Source organism: Peromyscus eremicus, chromosome 20 (assembly GCF_949786415.1).
Source record: "Peromyscus eremicus chromosome 20, PerEre_H2_v1, whole genome shotgun sequence".
Classification (NCBI taxonomy): Eukaryota; Metazoa; Chordata; class Mammalia; order Rodentia; family Cricetidae; genus Peromyscus; species Peromyscus eremicus.
In genome coordinates this window covers 63364622-63386884 of record NC_081436.1, presented here as the reverse complement: position 1 = coordinate 63386884, position 22263 = coordinate 63364622, and the positions used below count along the sequence as shown (strand labels likewise).

Here is a 22263-nt window from a genome sequence, read left to right as displayed (position 1 = left end):
CAAAAGCTACAGAGAGAAACCCTGTCTTGAAAAACCAAAAGAAAGAAAAATTTATATCAATATACAAAAATCCATACCAATGTAAAATATTTTTGCATAAGTTAAATATAAGTTGCTTTTTAGTTAAAAGTAGATTCAATAATCTACCCTTTTTTCCTATTGTTCCTATATCTTCCCCCTTTTTCTTTTCAGAAAGAGATCCTTGTAACCAATGTCCCTTGCTTAGTTTTCTCCCTTACCATGACCAGTAACAACTTGTAACCAACCTCCCAAATGATGACAAACATTTATAACCCCTGACAGCACCTTCAGGAGCACCTGAGAGAATTGGGATAATGCTCAAGTCCTGGGAAAACTAGCTGTGTCAATTGTTGTCCAGTCTCTGTGTGATGGGAAAGTGTAGAGCTTATCTGAAGTCCTGGCCGGAGAAGTCTGTGAGGCTGAACCATCTCAGGTAGCAGCTTTGAAGTTGTTCTGGATGCAGAATTTTGAGGAAACTGCAACAGAGGCATTCTGAGAGGCTGGATCACCTGGGCTACTTGTCTTTATTAGTGTCTGTCCCTTTTTTTCTGAAAACACATAAACTTTTAAAGGTAACATACATATCTCCATTAACACAAGTATGGAATGTGCAGTGTGCACAAGTCAGTTAAAGGTGATTGTTCTATGTTTGATCAGGTAAAAGGCATCTGTTAACTTTATAAGTTTATTTGGACTGTATAACCAAACCTTATCTATGCCATATGAAAGGATGGCATGTAATAATAAGTCATGAGGACTCTGTAGCCAACAAGATTTATCATTTCTCATCCAGTCTCAGAGCTGTTCCCATGTAGAGGGATCAGCATATACACCACCTGTCCTGTAGTCTTTCTTGGTTTCTTTTTTATGTCTGTAATCAAGATTTTCAGGAGGTCTTTCCCAATCAAATTTGACCTTCATTAATTTTTAAGAGAACAATAACTTTTTGTTTCCTGTGAAAACAAAGGCATAACCTCTCCCCCACCACAACATATTTTTTGGCTTCCATTTTGAAGTGAAAACATTCTTAAAATATATTGGTTGGTTTGATTTAGCCGATTCCATAATTCATTGTTTCTCAGTAGCTATTTTTTTTTTTTACATGAGCATTTAAAAATTCAAAGTACCAGATAGGATCCGAACACCCCATGTATTTCCCATTCTTGTGTGCCTTATTGTTTTTATATTACTTAGTCTTTCTTTAAAGACTTTATTATTTTTACACTATTTTTTCTGTGACTGTCTATACCCATACGTAGCAGTGGGCTCTGCATATGTGCCTCACATTAGACACCAAATGCAGACAGATTTTTATTACACCATCAGCTCACAAATAATGCTATGGAGAGTTATTAATTATGGAAGTTTGTCCTTTAGTCTTGTTTCAACTAGCTCTTATACTGTATTTTTTAATCTATGTTCTGCCACGTGGCATTACCTCTCTTCCATCTTACACTTCCCTTCTCCTCTCTGTGTCTGGCTAACAACTCCACCTTTCTTCTTCCCAGAGTCCTCGCTGTCTTCAGAAATCCCGCCTAACCTCTTCCTTCCTAGCTATTGGTCATTTGCTGGTTATTAAACCAAGCAGAAGGTACTTTGGCAGAGTTCTTCACAGTGTAAACAAATAATCTGCAACACCTGCCTCAATAACAGTAACAACAACATTGATACTAATAAATACACTGAGGGTGGCTGACCTGTGGCATTGACTTTGTTGTTCTTAATGCACCTGTATGCACAAGCATGACACAACTGCTTTGTAGCAGTCTTACTTTTATCTTTTACATGTTGTCCATCAATCATCCTTTTGCTATCAATATCTCAACATCATCACCCCATAAGTTGTTCTTTGAAACAGTTTCTTTCTGGGTTTTTTTTTTTTTTTCCCAAGACAGGATTTCTCTGTGTAACAAACCTGGCTGGGCTGGAACTCGGAAATCTGCCTGCCTCTGCCTCCCCACTGCTGGGATTAAAGGTGTCTACCACCAAGCCCGGCAAGTTGTTCTTAGAAGAAAAAAAAGAGATGGGGCGGGGTGGGGATGGTTTAAAATTTTCTCAAATCAGTAAGTTCCATATCATCTTCCTGCTCTAACAAACTTGATTCTTATGCACTGAGCTGTGCATTTGAACTTGACCTACATCATTTCATTTTATTTCTACCTACACAACAAAAGCTGTAAACAAATCCTGTTTTCCTCACATAGTAGGTAGGAATTAATAGAAACAATGGAACTCAGCCATTCATTCATTCATTCATTCATTCATTCATTTAGCTCCCTGGTTCAGTACTCTAAACTCCCAAGCTGGATTTCTGTTCTTGAACATAGTCATTTTCAAACATCATGCACCTGAGTCCCAGTACCTTGTAAATGTCTTTTTGTTTCTACATGTCAATATAGATCCATATAGCTAGAAAGGTTTTCTTTTGAGAGCCACCTCCCTGGAACCTAAGTAATTAAAAACTCCCTGGCTCCCTCCAGTTCTCCTGCTTACCTCCTTGCTTTGCTCATCTACTCATCTCTCCTGTTCTTTTCTTTCATTTGTTGTGTCTACATCCTGCATTGTGTGTGTGGTAGCAAATAAGATGTTTTTATGTACCTACAATTATTGATTTTGCCATTTAGTAGAGACACATACATTAACAACAAAAAAAAGTATAAAAGTTTTTTGAATTGGGGTAAAAAGTAAGATTCTAGGAAACAGACACTATAGATTGTGGTTTCAAATGAATTATAGACTGGATGTAGATATTCAAATCCTGACATCATTACCTATTAAGACTATGATTTTGATCAAATTACTTTATATTTTGGGGCCTCTTTTTTTTTTTTTTATCTTAGAATTGTAGCTAGAGTTTTCCTGCCTGGCCCATAGTCAGGACAAATCTCTCTCACCTGCCAGTCCCACAGCCTCTCAGACCCGACCAAGTAAACACAGAGACTTATATTGCTTACAAACTGTATGGCTGTGGCAGGCTTCTTGCTAACTTTTCTTACAGCTTAAATTAATTCATTTCCATTCATCTATACCTTGCCACATGGCTCGTGGCTTACCGGGATCTTCACATGCTGTTTGTCATCGTGGCGGCTGGCAGTGTCTCTCTCTCTCAGCCTTCCACTTCCCAGCTTTATTCTCCTCCTTGTCCCGCCTACACTTCCTGCCTAGCCAATGGCCAATCAGTGTTTTATTTATTGACTAATTAGCAACACATTTGACATACAGAACATCCCACAGCACTTCCCCTTTTTTTTTTTTTTCAAAAGAAAGATTTTAACCTTAACAAAGTAAAATTACATATAATTTGGGAATTTGGGCGTAGCTTCTCTTACTACTTCCTGCTGGAGGGGGGCACTGTATCTTATGGGAACACAAAGAAAATTTTAGGATCATGGAGTAGTCCGTGAGGCTGTATCGTCTGAGCCAGTTGCCTTGAAATCATTCTGGATGTTGAATCATCTGGGCCATGGTGTCATCAGAGACCTTTCAGGGGGTCTTGGCTGGTCAAACCTGATGTATCTTAATCTGGAACAAATCCATAGCCTCTGGCTTTCTGTGGGAACAAAAGCAGAGTCTCCTTTCCAAAGTAACATATCCTTATATCCAAATTTTGAAATCAAAGTACCTTTAAAATATGCATATTGGTTTAACTCAGCTTCCTTTACAGTCAAGTATTTTTCTGCAGTTAAAAATCCCAAAGACAACACAATCCAGATTCTCTGTGTAATATTCATCTTTATGTGGCTTATTTTTTATATTAATTTTACTGTCTCTTTAAAGACTTTATTTTTTAAAACTATGTATTTGTTTCTATAACTGTATATATCACCTTTTTTGTCTCTTTCAAGCCTACGTATATTTTACACACATTGTAAACTATTACATCTTAATCTGTCTTATTGTGAATCTATTGCTTTAAACTGCAGCAGCTGTGGCTGCTGGCTCCACCCACCTCAGCTTCCCAACATGGCTACATTTACCACCAGCTCTGGGAACTATCATGGGTCTATGCTTTTATCCAAGCAGTGTGTAGCCCAGAAACCTCTTTTTTTGGTTTGTACTAGCAAAGTCTAAATCCACCATGCAGCTTAATGTGCCACTTGCAGAGGCCTCATTCCCGCCAAACTGCAGGTCGAGCGCACATGCTAGGAACCCGCCAGTAGCTCAAACCGGCAGCTGCTGCTCATTTGAGAGAGACAATTAGGAACTGTTTTTAGCTCCGTTTTAGATTCTTTTTTTCGCAGGTTTTAGGTGGAAACTCTTGCCACCACGTTGGACGCCATTTGTAGCTGGAGTTTTCCTGCCTGGCCCATAGTCAGGACAAATCTCTCTCACCTGCCAGTCCCACAGCCTCTCAGACCCGACCAAGTAAACACAGAGACTTATATTGCTTACAAACTGTATGGCTGTGGCAGGCTTCTTGCTAACTTTTCTTACAGCTTAAATTAATTCATTTCCATTCATCTATACCTTGCCACATGGCTCGTGGCTTACCGGGATCTTCACATGCTGTTTGTCATCATGGCGGCTGGCAGTGTCTCTCTCTCTCAGCCTTCCACTTCCCAGCTTTATTCTCCTCCTTGTCCCGCCTACACTTCCTGCCTAGCCAATGGCCAATCAGTGTTTTATTTATTGACTAATTAGCAACACATTTGACATACAGAACATCCCACAGCATAGAATGTATAAAATAATAGTATATACTTTATAGGGTTAATATATATGATAAGATAAAAAAGAGCCAAGTTCTTGCTAAGTGTCTAGTAAATATTACCTGTGAATTGATACTGTTGCTTCAGAGACTACACAGGAACCAATTAGGTCATCATTGTTACCATCTTAATCACAATTATTAGCCCATCTGCAGATACCTATCCTGTACGTGTTTATGCACAGGGCTTACATAAATATACACAGCATATTCCCAAACCCCCGAAGCCAGTAATCTAATTGAGAGAGAAAGTATCAGCATTAGAAGAAAATTGCAATAGAAGGCACTGTATGCTGCTTGCCAGCAAAGTAATAGAGATCACATGTCCTACCCGTTTGTAGGAGAGACAGTTAGTTCTGTGGGCCAAATGAGGGTAGGCTTCACAGAGGACAAGAACTTTTCAGAGGGAAAATAATCCAGGCTGGGTGAACAAGATAAACGATAACATAGAAGCAGGTGGATGAGCATGAAGTCCTAGAATGGGGAATTTGAAATTTGAAGTAGAAGAGTTGAGAATACTGGGTCAATAAGGAATCCCTTGTGTAGTCATAAGTTTTCTTGTGTCCCACCTGGCCCGCTGTTGGAACAAATCTCTCACCCCCAGTCCTGCAGCATTTATAAAATGATCACAAAGACACTTACATTAATTACAAACTCATGGCCATGGCCTATGGCTCAATCTTCTTGCTCTCTAGCTCTTATAACTAAACTCAGCCCATTTCCATTAATCTATATATCGCCACATGTTCTGTGGCTTTACCTCTGTACCATTTCTTGCTGTTCCCTAGACAGCAGGATGGCGTCTCTTCCACCTCTGCCTTTCTTCTTCCTGTCTCTCTCCTGGATTTCTCGCCTGCCTCTCAGCTGCATTGCCATAGGACAAACAGCTTTATTTATCAACCAATCAGAGCAACACATATTCACAGCATACAGAAAGACATCCCACAGCACTTCTCCTTTTTTTTCTAATCAAAAATTTAACATAGTAAAATTGCATATAACAGTTATCACGCAGGAATTACAGTTACAATATCTAGTCTATTTGTATTTTGCAAAATTAAAATATTCTGTCATCTATCCTATATTTGGGAGTTAAAACTTCATATCTAATTTATCTTTTATCATAACCAAGGAAAATTGTAATTATAACTATTTAGTCTTCAACTACATCAAAGACCCCTGAAGGATATAATATTACCTAAGTAAACAGAAAGAGCATTGTAAGCAACTTCAAAAATCTAGAATGACAGAAACAGCTGCCTGCCTGGACTATCATCCAAAGTTTCTCTGAAACCTTGGGGCATCCATCTTTAGCCTATAGGCCTAGAGTCTCTCTGTCATTTTACCCTGTGTCCTATAGAATGTCTGACAGTATCCTCTGCAAAGCAGGAATCTGAAGAAACATTTCACCCCATTTTGGCAAATTCAGTGGTCGTTTTCCTATGGGTCCTGCATGTCAAATGTTTATACAACATATTATCTGCAGTCTAGGCAAGAGCAGTTTCTTGCTCAAATGGCTGTTTTTGTAAAGAAGAAGATTAACGCCATATAGAGTGCCTTCGAAGCTCATGTTTCTCTTTGAAGTAAATCAGTGCTGCCAGGAGCAGATGTGTCTCATTGTCCAGAAAGTCTAAGCTTTTAAAACATTTTTAAATGCCGTATTCTATAGGTCTTTGAAGTGTTTGAAGATTACCTACCTAAATGAAATAGATCTATGTATACCTAGAAAACTTAACTAACATGACTATAAGTTTGACTATCATAGAAGACTAATTATTAATCTGTATTTCTTTATTATCCATTACAATTTAAATGAGTTACATAGATATAATACCTTAAACAAGAGTAGAAGTATACATACAGTATAACAAAATTAACTTTAAATTTGTATCAGTAAACTAAAATTTATAGCAATGTAAAACATTTTTAAACAATTTGATACTATTTATCCTATCATATCTATAATATCCCCCTTTCTTCTTTAGAAAGAGATTGTATTTATAACCAACCTCTTTAAATAAAAATAAACATTTATAAACAATATTTTGGGAATTTGGGTATAGCTTCTCCTACTACTTCCTGCTGATGGGGGTGCTGGTAATCTTATGGGGATCCTGAGAAAATTTAAGGATTATGGTTAAATCCTGACTGGAGTAGTCTGTGATGCTGTATTCTTAGCCAGTTGCCTTGAAGCTGTTCTAGGTGTTAGATCTTCTGGAGACCTCTCAGAGGGTCTTGGCTAATTACACCATATTAGCCTAGAAGCAATCCATAGGTTCTCATCTTCTGTGGAAACAAAAGCAGAACCTCTTTTCCAAAGCAACATATCCTTAGACATAAATTTTGAAGTCAAGATACCTTTAAAATTTATATATTGGTTTAACTCAGCAGCCTTTACAATCAATGTCTTTCTGCGGTTAAAAATCCCAAAGACAATATAATCTGGACTCTCTGTGTGTTTTCCATCTTTATGTGGCTTATTTTTTATATTATTTTTACTGTCTCTTTGACAGTATACTGTGTATACTCCTTTTCCTCTCTCTTCTAAGCCTACATACATTTTTATACACACTGTAAACTGTTTAGAGGTTTATTCCATTTGAATCTGACTTATTGTGAATCTATAATCTTTCTCTGACCAGGAGAGATTTTAAAGATTTATTTATTTATTATATATACAGTGTTCTACCTACATGTATGCCTGCAGGCCAGAAGAGGGCACCAGATCTCATTACAGATGGTTGTGAGTCACCATGTGGTAGCTGGGAATTGAACTCAGAACCTCTGGAAGAGGAGCCAGTGCTCTTAATCTCTGAGCCATCTTTCCAGCCCCAGGAGAGATTTTAAACTGCTAAACTGTGTGTTTAGGACTAAAGGCAGCCTTGGCTGCTGACTCCGCCCATTTTAGCTTTTCAACATGGTGGAGGTAATTCACCACCAGCTCTAGGAGCCATGCTGTCCGCTGACTCTGGGAGGCAGTGCGTCCATGCCTCCATCCAGCAGCATGTAGCCCAGAAACCTTTTTGTTTGTTTGTTTTTTGTCTGTACTAGCAAAAGCTAAATCCATGCAGCATACTGCACAGCCTGGAGATGCCTCTGTGTACTGTGGCAGGAATCCGTTGTGCTGCAGTTCAAGCCCACACACCACAAACCCACCATAAGGTAGCTCAAGCCCACAGGCTGCGGCTGGCCTAATAGACACACTAGGAAGCTGTTTTTAACTCCATTTTAGAATCTTTTTTTTTTTTAAGTTCTCTCAAGTTTTAGGTGGAAAGTCAAGCCAACACGTTGGGCAACCTAGTGTAGTCAGACATTTTCCTGTGTCCCGCCTGGCTTGCGGGATGGCATCTCTTCCACCTCTGCCTTTCTTCCTGTCTCTCCCTGGATTTCTTGCCTGCCTCTGAGCTGCCTTGCCATAAGCCAAACAGCTTTATTTATCAACCAATCAAAGCAACACATATTCACGTTATAGAGAAAGACATCCCACAGCACCCTGGAGCTGCGGAGATGGCTTAGTGGGAAAGGTGCTGCTGCCCCATGCTCTTCAAGCTCTGGAACTCACATGGTGAAAGGAAAGAACAAATGTTACAAGCTATCTTCTGAACTCTTCATTTGTGTTAAGAGACAGAAGAGGGAGAAGGAGAGGAAAACAGAACAAGAGGGAGAGATTGATTGATTGATTGATTGATTGATTGATTTTAAAAGAGGAAGTCTCAGAGAGTAGGTAGATTATCCATATTCTGTCATTGTCTGCTGCCCTGCACACAACCACCACTTTCTGGAGCACTGTCCTGTGATTGGTTTGCTTAGGGAGTTTTTCTAGTTCTTCCTCACGTGGAACAGTGTTTTCCAAGCAGTAGTGTGCATGAAAGTTGCTGGGTACTCATCACTGATGCAGATGTCTGACACAAGGCCCTAGAATCTCTGCTTTACTAAGTGCCTTTGGCCATGCTGAATCGCATGCCCAAGGGGCCCTGCTGTGAGCCCGAGTGGCCTCAAATAAAGAGTTGACATTTTTAAACCTGTTGTCGAGAGTCTTGCTTTCCAACTTTGTCTTCCATTATTCTCAGTCATCTACCCTTTGAGCTACAGGCAGGGCCTTGTGCTTTTCTAGATACTTTGCCTGCTCTGAAATTTTTTTTATGAGGTTCCTTCAGCTTAGGTTTGAATCCTACCTTCTTCCAGTCTTGATTCAGATGTGTCCAGAAAGCATCTTTAGCAAGAAGGCAAGTGCTAACTTCCACTTGAACTACCCTCTGAGTGACCAAATGAGTTCTTTGTAAATGATTTGCTCCGTTTGATCCCTTTATGAGTCATTCATTAGATATTTATGAACTCTGTAACAAATATTGTTTCAGGTGCTGCTGATAACTTGGGAGGGGACCACAAACTTTATTTTCATGGTCCTTTTATTCTCCTGGGGCTAGTATTTATAATTTGATGAGGGCCCTTGTGGTATATTTTATGTTTTAGCCTTTGGGAAGGAGTAAATAATAGAAAGGTAAGATGGGAAGGTGATGTTACAAGAAAAGAGCATTTGGAAATGACGTACCAAAGTATTTTGTTTCTGGCATTGATCATGCAACATGCAAATGGAAACTTTCAGTGACAAAGCGAAATTCAGTTGAGCCTGGCTTTCTGGCAGGTAACTGTGACCCCTGCTACTTGGGAGATATGGTTAGCCAGTGTAGCACTTTTTTTTTTTTCATCTCTTAATGGTAGGGGAATGAAACTTTTCACTGTTGTTCAAGAAGTCCCACATGACAAATGTCCAAACTTAAGGTACATGTCAAATTTCCTTTATAAATAACTATGCAGAAAATTACCTTCTTAAAATTTTAACTGTCAAAATTTTACTACTTACAGTACACCACACTATGAAAACTTCCTGGTGATCTGGATCAAGCTGAGTAGAGCTGTTTTTAAAACTTTTTACCTGATTCAAATACAGTCACATTTGTATGGAGGAGTATAGTTGTAATTTTCATGGAAAGGCAAAGAAGTCAGGAGCACTTTCTAATGCAGTAGAACATAAATGTTCTCTCATCTTGGCTACCTTTCATTTCAGGACTTTTACATTATTCTTTTCAAAGTATCAATAATATAAGACAGAGGAAAACATGTGGTCTTAGTTCAGTTCACATTGGATGGGCTGTTAGGAAGTTAGGGTAGCCAGTGAGGTGTGCAAGTGATCCTTTGGTTTGCAACTACAAGGTGCGTTTCAGTGTGTCAGGAAGAGAACAGAACACTGAGGGTTGAGCTACTTTAAAGATCTGGGGTTAACTGAACCAAGTTTATTTGGGAAATAGACAAAAGTCTTCTGCCAGGCGGTGCTTGCCTACTGCTAGATAAAATTAACTGTGCATATGCTCAACTTATTCTGCATATTGGGAGAGATTTGGTTTAAAGCATGCTGATTTTTTGCTTCATTTCTGTGAGTTGTGTAATTTCTTTAAAGACTTAAGTGATTCACATGATAATCAAATAAGAATTTATATACAGTTTCTTAGTAGGTATTTCTTCAAGTTCAGCTTAGTTGGAATTCTTAATGGCCAGTCTCCTACATTGCTGCAGAAGCTAAACACATACTTTTGTTTGACTCTTACAGAGAGTGCATAGGCTCAGTAAACTTTCATCTGCTTCAGGGTTATGGCTGATTCCATCTTAAAGCAAATTTATGAGAGTAGCTGATGTGATACAGTTGTTTCTAGTAAAATCAGACCAGCTATAAGGAGCCAATCTCAGTCAGTCTCTGAGTAACATTCTATGAGAAACAGACTCCAACTCAGACACCATTGTAAAGCCTGACATAATGAGCACTTGCAGCTGACTTAATCCTAGTGCAGATCTTTAAGCAGCCATGGGACAAAATGGTTTCCACATTGACATCAGTGGAAGGAGCTTTAGATTTTATCAGCAGAAAGAATAGATACCTTGTCCGAACAGTAGCCACTTTTAAAGAATTAGCATCGTGATCTTTTCTGAGCCAGGTTGTTCCTGATACAAACCCATTTGTGTTAAGGTGCCCAGAATGTGGTGTTTTGTTTTCTTAAAACCCAAGTTCATCAAAAAAATGAAAACAAATAAGACTTAAAACTCAGGGTATATTATAAAGAATTATATCTGTATGCAATGACCAACCTATTCTGATTCATTGTACATGTGAGAGGTATAGAGAGACGATAAGGGCTGGCCTTGAGTTCAAACCCTGTAATGCAAAGTTTTTCTTCGTACTGATTTGTTTTCATGAGCTTAGGAATCTCTGAAAATAAGTTTATGCTGTGAAAGCTTGTGTGTGAAGGGAACAGGCATAACAGGTAGATGTTGAGTGACATGTGCCCCTGTGCATGGGTTATACATCCTTTTTTCTTTCTTTTTTTTTTTTTCTGGCCTATCATTTTGAAACAACACCAATAAGTATTATAGTCAGTTAACACTAGGCCTGGCCCCTTTCCTAATTTACAATGTAGATTAGAATACACATTGCAGTAAAACTCAACTTGACTGAGCTGCCTCCCCAGTGCAGTTAGTACAACAGTGTTGTAAAATGTGATGATTTAAATTGATACTAAGCAGGCATGGGTGGCCAGGAATACTACTTCAAAGAACTGGGATGCCATTTGGTGAAGGGGAACTGAGACTGTTGGGCTCTTCACTGTTCTGTCTGTGGGGTGGTAGTGAGTATCATTTGTGCTGCATTTTGGCATAATTGCCTCATTATTGAGAAAACTTTCTTGTCATTGTCTGGGACAGATACATTGTGTGGGATGTCGTGTGACATTTCACTTGGAGAAAATGAAGCGTTAAAAACCTTTGTTTTATTATACTCTGTAATACTCAGATTTATGTCTTGATTCTTTATTAAGTTTCAGTTTTGTTGTAGTTCAAAACAGAATCTCATATAGCCCATAGGCTGTCCTAGAACTTGCTAAAAGATCAAAGATGGCTTTGAACTCTGAATCCTCTTGCCTTTACCTTTCAAAGGCTGGGATAGCAGGCATGTAGTACTACCCCGAGCTTAAGTTCCTTTTAAATAAAAAAATACCATTGACTGGGCTCACTGAAGGAAGTTTTTCACATGAAAGTCCATTTATTCTATTCTCAGTGGTAGAGCACTTTGCCGTGTGTGTGTGAGGTCCTGGGTTCAATCCCCAGTATCACAAAAATATTTTATACACTAAGATAAATGTTACCTAGCATATCACTGAGTTGAAATAGTAATTCACTGTAATATTTTCTGATCTATGATACTGAAAATTTGGAAGTATAAAATTATTCTCTTGTTTCTTGATAAAATTAATACAATTTGCTATTTACATAAACTTTCCATTGTGGGCAATCTTTGTATTAAAGTCCAGTAACAACCCCTTCCAGCCCCAGCATGCCATACCATTCCATAAATATTTAGATAATGAAGCACGTGAGTTTTTTCAAGTTTATAAATACTCTGATTTGTAATTTCAGTATGCTGTAACCACTCCTCCCTTTTAACTATATTCGATTTTGTAAGGCAGACATGATGTTTACTTGTTTGAAGCACTGCTAAGTTTTAGTCAGGGCAGTAAAATTAGGGTACATGTCACAGTGATACACAGATGTGGTTGAAACTTTGATTCTGTGGTTTTACACTTGACTTTTTTATAATTTATAAGATGTGGAAAATGAACTCATAATTGGAAAAAGCTACTTTGATCAAGGTCAGAGTCTGACTGTTGCCTGCTGAGGGATATGTCACTGTGGTACCACGTGCCTGGTTACCATAAGGCAGAAGCACAGGTGTGTGCACCTCACCTGGCTAAGTTCTGGACGTGCTTCTGCTTGCCATATAGTGCCCATTAGACACAAAAATGGAAAGCAGTAATGCGAAGTGATACATTGGAATGAAAGCTGAATTTCCCTTCATTGTCTTCCATCAAAGCAGAATTTATTATAGTCCTTGACAATACTCAAGAGTTTGCTTTTCACACATTTCTTCATGTAAAATATTTGAACATGTTTTTATAGCATTTGTGTTCGTTCATCAAGCTGGTGCGTGCGTGCGTGCGTGTGTGTGTGTGTGTGTGTGTGTGTGTGTGTGTGTGTGTTGATTTGGTTTGGATTTTGTGTGAAACAGAGTCTCATCTTCCATTCTGGCCTCACACTCATACTGTTCCTATCCCCGTCTTCTAGATGTCAGGGATGCACTAATGTACCACCACACCTGGCTAGAGCTGCTTTCCAGTGGGATTGTTAAATGCTGACACTACCTAAGAAGAAGCTTCAACCCATCTTATCTTTTCTATTCTAAAATACCACTGACAAGCATCTAATAAAAATAAGGAGCAATCGCTCTACTTCCTTCTTTGATGTTGTCCCCTTACCAAGTGTGCTTTGAGTCACGTCTCCTGAGCACCGTGAGTCTCAACAGCCCAGGCTGGACCGGGAAACCTACCTATCTCGCTCCCTTGAGAAGAGGAGCTAGCTCCAGTTCTCTTCTCCACTCCAGCTTTCAGCACCGTCTCCACGGTGCTCCTTGTCTGTATAATGGATAGCTGTGAAAGGATGGGGAAATGCGCTTCAGTCATCAACGAAGTAAACTATCAGCATGACATGTTTTCCTAGCTATTGAAAACCTTCTTATGTTGAAACCCACTGATAGTGAAACTGTAGAATTCCTGGGAGTTCAGTACCATCTGGTTGTGCTCCAGGCTTTAAAGCTGTTATCTCCACATAAAATTTCAGAGCCCTATACTATTTTCCTCACCAAACTATCCATTTTTAAGCCACAAATATTTTTCCATCTCTTTCAGATTTTATCTAAAAGTATATTTTAACAGTATTTTTAAAAGTTCTTAAACAATAACAATTTATCTTGATGGATAGCATGCTGTGTTTTTTCATTTTATTTTAATTAGCCATTGTGGAACCAAATTCCCTTTTGTTTTAGTCTTTGGAATATTGTTTAATTATTGTTATCATGCCAGATATCTTAAAGGTTATTTTACCAATACAGTTTCATTTAACATAACCCATATGGAATCAATAGTCTAGTTTCCTAAAGTGAATGCTTGGAAAATCTTACATTCATATGTTAAGAGTACACATCCTTTCCTCATTAGTTGGAAAGTACGGGGATTTTGGCACAGGTTCTGTGTGGAAGCATTGTGCAGCTTTTATATGGATTTTGTTTTTAGCCTTTGATGACACTGTTTAGAATAGGAAGTATCTAATAAGTAAAGCATTTTGTCTCAAGTGCTGCCAGTGTGTTTAATATATGCCTGGAGGTCTGAAACATTATCTTCTTCACTACAGTAATATGCATTTAATTCTCTGAAAGCAGAAGGTCGAACTTTTAAAAGGGACGCAAAGTACATTTTCAAACAGAATAATTCAAAACATATGGAACAGGGGACCAGAGTTATGTACAGTTGGTTTTTATGGTTTAATCATGATCATGTTAATGCACACCAGTAGCTAATTAAAGAAAACTTTTATTGTCCATTTTAAATAAGTTAGGTAGAGAGCTGAGGTAACAGTGCCGCAGAGATACACAGTCCACTCCCCCGCTGCACACAGACTGCTTTTTTTGAAAACTTAGTCACGTTCAACAGTACAAAGCAAAAGCTATCTTGAGACTAATTACACTGTGGACTTTTTGTTTCCCTCAGAGGAATGGTAAATTTGGTGATGCACAAGTTTAAGACCTAATACATACAATGCATCGTAAAGTGGTTCTTCACAGTGGGCCAGAACTTCCTCAGCTGGATAGGTAAATCTACAACGAGCTGGACAAACGGGTGGATTTCCAAACATGTCTCAATAGCCACCTTATCGTGGCGCTAAAATAATTTGGAAGTTTGGAAAAATGGAGGAAATCCAGGCTTTTAACTAGAGTTCTCATTTTAAGGAATAGTTTTCTAGTACTGAGAAATTTACCTCCTTTTCTTCCAAGGAGAGCCAGTCTTTTATCTCCGGGTCACTGATTCAAAGTCCATTCTGGTCAGTAGTGAGCAGAATGAGCTCCTGTGCAACTTGTGTTCAGTAACCCGAGTGTCCTGCGTGGATGGCTGCCACTCTGTGCCTGCCAGGCTTAGCGACATGTGCTGGGGCCTGACGTGCGACTCTCCCTGCAGACTGGATACCCACTTCCCTTCCCTTCCTACAGTCAACACCTATAGGAACACTGTTCTAGGGGAGACGAGATTTTAAACATTTATCTGTAAATCAGAAGCAAATTCTGCGTGTATAAACACTGCAGCCTCGGGTATGAAATTGCAGCTGACTTTCCTGATTGAGGCATAAAAGTAGCTTATGAGGCATCAGTTCTTGGTTGGGGTTTGCCATGTAGCCCAACCTGTAGATTTACTTAAACTATATAAAACTTAGTTTATAAGGCCTCAAAATGTGGGCAATAATCTTGGATTACTTAAGTACTTATATTACTTTTTCGAATGTTATTTGAAATTTTGTGGTTGGCAATGTATTTGGAGGTCTATTTGAAAATCTTGACATAGTGACACAATGCTTTAAAATTAATCTTTTATCTTAAAAACAAGTGACTTTATTTTTACTTAGTTCCTAAATCAAGTCTATTTGTTCATGTATTCCAAGAATATTAACAAGGTGTTCCTTCCCTTTTACTAACAAACTGCCAGCTTTCTCTTCAATGACCTATTGACTACTCTCCTTTAGCCTCAGTTTGTTCAGCTGTAAGATGGGAATAGCAATACTTTCTCCTCAAAAGATTATAGCACTTAGGAAATACAGTGTATATAATATGTAACAATATGTAGCAAACAATAAACACACTTGTTCACAATCCTTGAGCCATAATATAGGGTGGGAAGTTAAACAGCATGGAAAGGAGAGAGTTAATCTGCACCCAGAAGGATTGTAGACGTTTTTATAAAGAAGGGGTTGTTTTAACTTACCCTGTATCAAGTACTTTATTCTTACATTCAGTACCTCACCTCATTCGGTGTTGTCTCAGCCTTGCATACCAGTGCTCCAGTGTGAGAAAGAATCCATCCAGAGACTAAGAGGATTGCTCACACTGTGCTCATTCACAGTGTGGAGGATGTAGAGCTCCACAGGCTTCATGAATGAGTTCGTACTGAGAAGTCTTCCTACACATGTATTTGCATCTTAAAGGTCCTTAATTCAGTCTGCTAGGTGATTTGTTTTCCTACTAGATAGGAAGATGAGTTATCACTGCACATTTGTGGATCTTCTTCAGTGTGTTGAGGATCTACTCCTACTTATGCAGTGGAAGAGATCATATCATCTAGTGTTCTTCACCTGGTAAAAGCTACAGATCTATAGCAGCTGCCCAGTTTAGGGAATAATTTCCTGTGTGCCAGATACATTATGAGGTAGACTGCATTTCCAGATCTTCACACCTACTCTATGAGGCATAATTAACTCTATTTTATGCATATCCTTAGAGAGGTTTGCAATTTTGTCCAAAGTCCTATAGTTAGAGAGTGTTGGGCTTGGTCTCAGATTTGTCTGACTCCAAAGCCTATATAGAGCTATACATCACTATCCCTTATCTATAACAGTACTCTGAGAAGTGTATGTACCATTAGACACTCTCATAGCTGTATGAATGTGGAGTATGAATGTATAGCAGGCCGGATGGTATAGCCTGCTGTATATGTAGTTTGAATGTATGTTTGTGTGTCTGTGTAATATCCCATTGTTTTGGGGGCATGATTAACCAATATAAGAGAAAGTAATGCAATCAAGAAAAGTAGTAAATAAAAAATGTAGAATGCTACTGTGGGTACATGAGTGTGTTGTTTACCATAAACCTTTTGTAAGCAGGAGCACACATTAAAATAAGGATACAAAATATAGCATAATGAAAACAGTTGCATAGTCACTTAATCAAGTATCATATACTGTGCAGCACGATGTGTGTAATATATTGTACTTTTATGTGACTGACAGTACAGAAGGCAAACCCATTGCATTAGCATACTCAAGACATCAAAATGAAACAGCAACTTTTGAGTCCCACACTCTTGTGGGAACTCTGGTTTATGTGCAGTCCACCATCTGACCATATTGTTCTAACACTATCTGGTGTTAATACCACAGAACATTTTAGCATATAACTTATGCTGTAGGAGAATTTTGTGAAGTACTAAGATCACCAAGAAGGAAAAGTTTGGATGGATGACTCTTTGCCAGCTGTGACCAGCACAGTGAGATGCTGTGGTCAGGGAAAGGGCACAGAATACATAGAGTGACTTCAGAAAACATGGTGCCTCTAGAAGTAGGGACACATTGTTTTGTTTCAAATAATGGTTTTGTGTTTCTTGGTTCTGTAGAATCGAGATAAATGTTGTTGGAAAACCTTTCCGTAAGTGTCTCCTCGTCGTCTTTCATTATTCGTTATCTAACACTTAACAGTGAGTCTTTGGTGGTCAGTAGAGTGAACGGAGAAATCCCTCCCAGAGTCCTGGGGAAGATGCTGCTCTGAGATTGTCCCTTTACTTTATTCCTTTATGACAAAACTCTGTGCAGCTTCAGTTCTGTCCCAAGTCTCAGTTCCTCTTTGTCCCTACTTTTTCTGACCCCCGAAGGCCCTGGTAATAACTAAGCCTTGTGTTTTTGTCTCATCTCCGCCCTCTTCTCCCTCGTCCTCCATCTGTCCCTCCTGGCTCCTTACCCCTGGCCCTGATAAACTCTACAAGAGATCTGCTTCCCCTCTACAGAATCTGTATTCTCCCTTCTCTCTGGCCACGTGGTTCTCTCTGCCTGTGGAATTCTGCTCCAGTCCTCACTGCCTCTGGTTATGCAGAAAGCTCTATTGTCCTCAGTCAATCTCTCTGCCATGCCCCTAGGCCTGAAGGAAGGGGATGGTCTGAGCTTCGTTTGCACAAGAAACAAAGCTATGTATCTACAGCCTGCTTGTCTCCTAGGCTGGGGGCAGGGGTTAGTTACCTAGAGGTTCAGCAGGTCTGAGAAGCTGAACTGTTTGCCAAATGGTCTATTAATATATGGGCCCACAAGAAATTCATAGTAAGGCACAGCTGAATATTAAAGCTGTATAACACCAAATATTCCATGATAAATGGCTTCCCATTTGACAGACCCTTGGTTGGTCAAAGTATAGCTTTAATACACAGCTGAATCTCTATAATATTCTTGCAGCCTGCAAGAAGTCAGCTTACAATAATTTGTAGCATTTGACAAAATATTTTTAACCAGTAAAATTGGAATCTAAAAACTGATAAATAGCACTTAGTAGTTACACTGTGCTTTAGGAATGTTTGTCAATCACAAATGCAGTCCTTTTGGAAATACTCAGTAACTTAACAGATTTTTATGCTACTTACCTTGTAGTTTAACTTCTGGGAACCTGTCCTAAAAGTTCTTATCATTTCTTATAGATGCTTGTTGGCATGAATTAAAAGCTCAAATTTCTAATTGTGTAGGAATTGTTGAAAAAAATTACTCCTAACATTAAATGAAATGCTGGCAGCTTTTTACAGATTCTTTTAAAGTGGTGCTCATGAGGCTAAGGCAGGAGGAGAGAGAGACTGTGTGACTGAGTGTATGTGTTGGGGCCAGCGTGGCTTACATAGCAAGACCCTGCCACAGAAACAAAGTAACTTACAATTACAAGGATAATACCTTGTCTAGAAATGGGTTTCAAATTTGTCTCTTCAATATGAAGTCTGAGTAGCAGAAAGAAAAAAACTGAATATGTTAAATAGTATGGTTGATGTTACTTGCTAATGCAGTAGGAATAGGGAAGGTTTATTTTCTTTTTCTTATTTTTATGGATTCCCCATGTTTATATGGATTAGTCTGTATCACTTCAAAGAGTAGCAAATGAAATGCCCAATGCCCAGTAGATAGTCAGAGGATCTCAGAAGAAGCTGAAGGTCTCAGAGGAATTCTACCCATCTGCTGCCACCAACCTGTCCTTTCTTCTCCACAGGGAGTCATTAATGGAAGACATTAGAGTAAAGCTACTTCCAGAGGCTTTCTTACTGAATTATTGACTCACCTTTACTTTCTCCCAAATTCTGTTGTAGGAAAAAAAAAATTAACATCTTTTTAAATGTCATGTATTTATTTTAATTTGATGATCTTTGCCCTTTAGAGTCTGAGCTTCTTATATTTTCCCCCTTTTTTACTGCTCAAAGTTCTGTAAACTAGTTTTATAATAAGGATGAAAAACACAGTACAACCTGCAGCCATGTGAAACCTGTATTCACTAACAATAACCCTGATTGGTGGCTGGAATCATTTATTATATTATTTGGGGGATTATTGTAAGACTACCAAAGTAATTATTTGGGGTGACATTTTTAAAGGCTGATTTGTTGTATTAATATAAAGTGAGAAATAGTAACCCTCAGAAGTACATTTGATTGCACACTTGATATTCATTCTCAAGAATTTGAGATGGTGTCAGGCATCTTGGCTGTTGGGAGACTGAGGCATGAGGACTGCTACAAATTTCAGGCTGGCCTAGAGCAAGGAGCAAGGAGCAAGAGCCTTTTCAAAAAGAAGAAGAAGGAGAAGAAGAAGGAGAAGAAGAAGAAGAAGAAGAAGGAGGAGGAGGAGGAGGAGGAGGAGGAGGAGGAGGAGGAGGAGGAGGAGGAGGAGGAGGAGGAAAGAAAGACTCCCCTTGGATTATGAAGTGATTTAGGGGTGGGGTAGACTTTCATGTAGTTTTTGTGGTTGTTATGTCTTTAAGTTGAACTAAATTCCTTTTATGTTCCTTTAAACAGCATGTTTAAGTAACATTATTCATATAGTGACACTTTATGCATAACTACCTGACATATCTGCTTGTTTTTTCTTAAAGATCTGTAAACAAGAACAGAAGAAAATGGATACATTTGATGGAGGCATAGCTGAAACTTCTTCCCGATACAGTGGTGCTCAGGACAGTGGAATTGGCAGCGACAGTGTTAAAATCCGAATTGTACAAATAGAGCAGTACAGTGGTGCCAGTCAGCACCGAATTGCCCGCCCCTCACACCAGTCATCAATTGTGAAAAATCTCAATTTCATTCCCTTCGACATATTTATTACTGCAAGTAGGATCTCACTAATGACCTATTCCTCGGTGGCCTTACCCAAGTTCAAATCACCAGAACAGAAGGAAGATGGGAAAACAGGCAAGAATTCCTTAAACCTGCCAGAAGTTGATTCTGATGTAGCTCAGCCTAACCAGGCATGCATTTCCATGGTGACTGCTGAAGATCTCTTAAGCAGTAGCAATTCTTTTTCTTCAGGGAAAAAAATAAGGGTTCTCTCTCTTGAAAGCCTCCATGCGTCCACACGGTCATCTGCTAGACAAGCACTTGGCGGCACTGTTGTCCGGCAGCCTGGCCGAAGAGGGACCGGTGACTTCGAGCTCCATCCATTCCTCTACTTAATTGTATCCCAGCCTTCCTTGCTTCTGAGTTGTCATCACAGGAAACAGAGAGTGGAAATATCCATCTTTGATGCTATGCTTAAGGGGGTAGCCTCTGACTACAAATGTACAGGTAAGAGCCTTGATATATACTCGAGTGTAGTTATTTTATTTCCCTTTTCAAGATTGACCAAACAAAAACAGCTGACAGATCAGACATGTTTTCTCTTCTCTGCAGAATATGGTAAACACATGTCTGCAACTGAATTGAGTGTAAGAAAATGTTGGGAAAATGTAGCAACATTTAACATTAGTATTCTCATTGTGCCTCCGAATATTTCATCTTTTTCCTCAGTAAGCTCTTTCTTGGCTGTAGATATACTTATACTGTCTAGTGTTTGGGAATCATAGCTATTTTTACTGGTAATGGCTCTTTCTTGGCTGAAGAGATACTTATAATGTCTAGTGTTTGGGAATCATAGCTATTTTTACTGGTAATGGCCCTTAGGTTGGCGATCCAAATTAGTACAGTTGTTTTAAAAAAAGAATAATAAAAAGTCATAGCCCCTACCATGCCTTTCTTACAAACAGAGAGCATCTTATATTATTATAACCATATAGAACTTCTGAAATTCGTTGAGACTAGGAACGGGAGCTGTTCAGAGTTAAGATGTATGAACATTAAATAGTAAGATCCAGTGGAAATGGAACCAGAGTGTGAGAGACCCTGGAGATTTAGCAGTGAACACTGGAGAGTAGCTCTGAATGTGATTCAAGACTTGAAGAGGAACCTAGCAAGCACATGATAGTTTGGCATGTTGCTATCACACCAAATGGATAGAAGTCAGCAGTGAGACATTTGGAGAGCTGATCTGATCTGAAACTCAGGCTGTTAATTTTTCTCATTAGAGAGAGCCATTGAATTAACTATTTTCTTGTTGATACAACAAATGCAACTTCAGGAAATGGAGGGTTTTCTGGCTCATGGTTTGAGGGGATACATACAGTCATTCCATCATGGCAACAACAGCATGGTAGCACAGATATGAGATGGCACTCACATTGTGTTCACAAAGCACAGGAGATGGGTACTGGTATTCCATCTGCTTTCTCCCTTCCTCCTCCTTATTCTTTTTCCCTTCTTATTTTTGAAATCCCACTCTAGTCCTTGGGGTGGTACCTCTCCTATTTAAGGTGGATCATCCCTTCTCAGTTAAATCTTTGGAAAGTCCTCACAGTAACACCCAGAGGTGTGTCTCCCAGGTGACTGCAAATCCATTCCACTTGACAACAAAGATTAAATATCACAACCATTTTACATAGCACATTACTTGAAAACAGGAAGCAAGGTGAAGACTCAGGCCAAGGGTGTGGAACCCAAGGCTCTTGCCAAAACTGCTTCCTGGTCTCTCCTGTAATCCTCTGTAATAGTATCAAGCTGGCAGCTCATACTAGGCTTCTAAAGGCCAGCTGCTCACCTGTAAAGAACTGTTAATCCACTGGCAGTTTAAATCAGCCATGTTGAGTATTTATTTATACCGTAGATATTGGGAAATGCTATCAAACAGCTCTACTGTTGTGAGAACAATTTGTTAACATTAACTGGCAAACTACTGTCTTCTCTTCAAGCATTCTCGTCACTGAGAGCCTGTGATGTAATAGGTACTTCAAGGCACTAGAGATCTTGCAGGTGCTGTGTTAGCAGAACTTCTATTATTATCTGAGGATTTCTACCTACTTAACTGATGCCTCTTTATGGTTCGGCTTAGCATTGGTTGGAACTTGGCACAGATTAGAATAGTAAATCTTAATTCCCATCACCTCCTTAAAGTTACTTAGCTACAATTTCTTATGTAGATAGGGGTCTTCAGTGGCTCTGCTAAGAGGTAATTGGAAAGACAGGGAAGAATGGGGGTGGGGAGGAGGAGCTGATAGGAACATCTATCGCCTCTTCCCAAGCTTGCATTGTAGATATACCGAAATCACAAATCACTCTCTTTGCTTACTTCAAGCTCAACCTATTGGTATGCTCTGTGTGTGTGTGTGTGTGTGTGTGTGTGTGTGTGTGTGTGTGTGTGTGTGTACACATATATGAGGCAAGCAAATAGTCCATAGTAATGAATGGAAACTGCCAATGATGGGTTTCACTTTTCCAAATATTTAGAAGTAG

At 39.1% G+C, this 22263-nt stretch overlaps 1 protein-coding gene across 1 annotated transcript in view; it reads left to right on the top strand.

Annotated features, from left to right (window-relative positions):
* Vps13b (vacuolar protein sorting 13 homolog B) overlaps positions 1-22263 on the top strand; it is a 601468-nt gene that overhangs the window by 373725 nt on the left and 205480 nt on the right. Inside the window, exon 34 of the mRNA XM_059247261.1 lies at positions 19539-20226. Coding sequence (XP_059103244.1) covers positions 19539-20226 — 688 coding nt within the window. The remainder of the gene's footprint in view (positions 1-19538; positions 20227-22263) is intronic.